The 3,761-nt window shown below is 44.3% G+C and overlaps 1 protein-coding gene across 1 annotated transcript in view; it reads right to left on the bottom strand.

The window, feature by feature from the left end:
* DEPDC5 (DEP domain containing 5) overlaps window positions 1-3,761 on the bottom strand; it is a 131,059-nt gene that overhangs the window by 38,331 nt on the left and 88,967 nt on the right. Inside the window, exon 29 of the mRNA XM_012660414.1 lies at window positions 1,643-1,708. Within this exon, the coding sequence (XP_012515868.1) occupies window positions 1,643-1,708 (66 nt within the window). The remainder of the gene's footprint in view (window positions 1-1,642; window positions 1,709-3,761) is intronic.

The raw sequence follows: 3,761 nt of genomic DNA, 5'->3' as shown, positions 1-3,761 counted from the left end.
AACCTAAGTTTGTTTCAAACCAAAAATATAGTATGCCACCCACACTCAGAGATCAGAGATGATTAGGACTCAGAGGTTCCGACAGGGATTTGCCCAGGGCCACGCAGCTCACTGGGAAGAGGCAGGTGCAGACATCTGGAGACCTGCACAGACAGGTGCAGCAACCTCTGGCCTCCTAAGAAAGGGAAAGCTCCGACGTTGACTAAATCCTGACCCTCCCAGCATAGTGGGCAGGATGATGTAGGGGTTCAGCTACTTACTAGTTGTTGCTCTGTGATGAGCTAACCTCTTTAAGTCTCAGTTCCTCATCTGGAAAATGGGGTGATAATACCTGCACTTTCTAGGTTTTTGGGAAGACTATGTTTGCAAGGCCCTTTGCACAGTAGCCGGCAGAGTGGGTACTCCATAAATATTGGTTTTCTGATTTCCACTAATTAAGGATTCTGTAACCTTTGCCTTTGAACCTCCATATCCCCACCGTCCTTAGCCTGCGCCACTCTGCATAAACCCTCTCAACTCTTCTCAGTTTTCCATAACTAAGTCAATTTCATATACTTAGGGCCCTCCATAAAGGGCAGTGAGCCCTGTTTCTCTTCTCCTAGGCCCTGTCGAAATAGTAATTACTCACAGTAATTACAGAGTGGGGCATGAGTCAAGCCTGTGGGCCTGGATTTAAATCCCAGCTCTACCCTCTGCTGTATAAAGCACAACTTCCTCATCCCTCAATTTCTCCATTTATAAAATTGAGATAAAACTTTTACTTAATCACCTGGGCTACAGTGTCATGGCTTCAGCCTAGCTCACAGCAACCTCAAACTCCTGGGCTCAAACGATTCTCCTGCCTCAGCCTCCTGAGTAGCTGGGACTACAGGCACATGCCACCACACCTAGCTAATTTTTCTATTTTTGGTAGAGACAGGGTCTCACTCTTGCTCAGGCTGGTCTTGAACTCCTGACCTCAAGGGATCCTCCTGCCTTGGCCTCCCAGAGTGCTAGCATTACAGGTGTGAGCTACCATGCCCAGCCAACTTGTAGGTTCTGCTGTGAAGATGAAATAATACATGCGCTTGGCACATAGTAAGCGAAGAATTTCAAGGCTTGGAAAGCCCTTGGAGATCTGGCCCAAACCCTTTATTTGACAAATAAGTTAAGGGAAGCCCAGAGGATAGGAGAGCTACACCATTAGCCTATGATATAGCGTATACCTAATAACAAATGTTTGCTCTGTTTTTCACTACTTCCTGCCACACTGTTATAAATTTATCTGGTTGTATTGGGAGGAAAAAAAATAAGTGTTCAGTCCTTGAGTAAGCATATTTCATGTTGCTTCTACAGCCTAAAAGGCAAGGTGCTGCAATGTGGCAGAGAATCAGTGGCAACTATGAGAAACACACAGGCAGCAGTGAGAAACATTTGAGTCAACACTGGTGCAATTGTTGGCTCTCTTATGTTAATCCCTTCCATCTCCCTTCACTGCCACAAACACCATGGAAGGGAAAGTACACTTCTGAGACCAGATTCAATTTCAACTGCCCCTCAAACTCAGTTTCAGCCCAATTCCATCTGTCCAGAGCCAAACAGAAGGCCAGCTCGTGGCTTCTGCTGGTGAGACAGGCATGCGGAGCCCTGGAGTTTGACTAACCTGAGGGTAGAAGGTGGACGATGCCGTGCGTGGGCTGCGGACAAACTCCATAAAGAAGGCCCCGTCCTGAAGTCAGAGGAGGAAGCAGCAGCAGCAGCAGCAGCAGCAGGTGCAAGGAAGCAAAGAAACGGAATGTGTACCAGCGGTTAACCATCAGGGGAAGGAGAGGAGTATGAAAAATAAAAAATAAACATAAAAACAAGGATGGAAGGAGAGAAACAAGGACATGAGGGGATTAGGAAAAAGAAAATAAAAGAAAAAAGAAGAAACAGAGAGGTCCACCCAGAAAGATACTATCCAAATGCAAAGCATTAGCAGAAACTCACACCTTCCTGGGCAGAATATCCCATCTGTGTGGGAGAAATCACCCAGGTTAGAAGGTGTGTCCAAGCTCCCTCAGGTCTCATCAGAGTGTGGCTTGGATGCTCTCGCCCTCCCACATAGCTCTGAAATTCCTTCAGACCTATGCCAAGGAAGCAGGAAAGGCCACAGAGCAGCTCAGTGGGGCTGGCAGGGGAAAGGCTTCAGTGACAACATCCTGGCCTCCCACCTGGCTGGGTGACTAGCAGCCCTCTTGAAGAGAAACACTGAGGCATAAGGTTTTTTTCTGCCTGTTACTAAATATGGCAGCCAGATGGGAGAAGAGGATTCAATGCAGGATAAGTTCTTGCTTAATTTTCTGAGCAAACGGGATACAGAAGCAGCCGCCATACCTTCTCCTCCACTAGTTGTGTAACAAAATCGTGAAGAAGTTAAGACATACATGATGTCAGATACACAAGGACTCATTGTGAGGGGCTTCCTTCAGCTGTCTTCCCTTCCCCAGCCTACCCTTGTGGGGTTCAGGTGGCCACGTATGTGAAACAAGAATGACATAGAAGACTTTTCCAAAGACCGCTCCTTCCATCTTTCTTAAGTAGTACCCTCTGTCCCTTCAGAATCTTTTTACTTTTATGCTTGATTATCACAGAAATTCAGAATCGGCACTTGATAAATTGCAAGGTCCCTGCTTTCCTACAACTTTCCTCAATTTGAAAAGTAGAGTAACTGAAACATTTGGGTGTCCATTTTATCAACACTGCTGCCACCTCTCATAAGTGACTGTAAATTCGAGTAACGAACCTTGGAAACTTGTGGCTGTGGAGGTGCAGATGCAGGTAACTGCCATGCATGCTAACACGAGATGCCGTCTGGAGACTCGATCGGGCATTTCTGAGAAAATCAGCAGGGTTCTTCACTTTGGCCGTCTCATAGCATCTTTGTTTTCCCTCGACTACGCAGGAGTCTACATCCAACACTACTGATGGCTCAGACGTGTAGATTTTAGCGTTCAGTTGGAAGATCAGGAGGGTGTTTTAAACAGCCATCTGATATTTGGTCTTTGGTGTATTTTAATCTTAATGTTTACTAACAACTCTATCATTTCTCTACTTTTCAGTACTGTGGCCTTGGCATTGTTTCTAAGCCTCAAAGACAGCAATGAGTAGAAGTAACAGCTGATAGACAGCACACAGGGTACTTAGGTATCTCATTGTTCCATTTGTGTCCCTTATCGAAGCAGAGAAACTGCTAATACTGAAATTTAGGGACATGTGAAGGACTCTAGACCAACAGATCATTCTTTACGCATAGACTATCCTTGGGACCTAAAGCCACTCCCTAGAGCAGGGGTCGGCAAACTACAGTTTGCAGGACAACTCTGGCCAGTCATATGGTTTTTTAATAGTCTGTGAGCTGAGAATGTTTTTTACAGTTTTAAATGGTTATGGAAATAATGTACTTACACATAGCCTTATTTTGCCTCTTGGCCCACAAAGCCTAAAATAAATATTTACGTTTGCCGACCTCTGGTCTAGAAAGTCTACAAACTGTCTGTAACCACAGTTGATACTGTAGCTCAGATTTTAATTCCTCCACCCTAGTTGTCTAATTCTAGTAATTTATGCTAAGGAAATATCAGAGATATGGTCAAATAACGATTATAAGGATGTTCATTGCAACATTATTTATAATTGTGATATACTGTAGAATAAGTATGAAAATTTATAGACTGCCAAAAATTATTTTGAAATTCAGAAACCACCTACATTTTTTAACAAAATAAAGGTATAAATGAAGG

This window comes from Propithecus coquereli, unplaced genomic scaffold (genome assembly GCF_000956105.1).
Source record: "Propithecus coquereli isolate 6110/MARCELLA unplaced genomic scaffold, Pcoq_1.0 Scaffold665, whole genome shotgun sequence".
Classification (NCBI taxonomy): Eukaryota; Metazoa; Chordata; class Mammalia; order Primates; family Indriidae; genus Propithecus; species Propithecus coquereli.
Note: the sequence above shows the minus strand (reverse complement) of the source record. Positions and strands in the feature narration are given on the sequence as shown.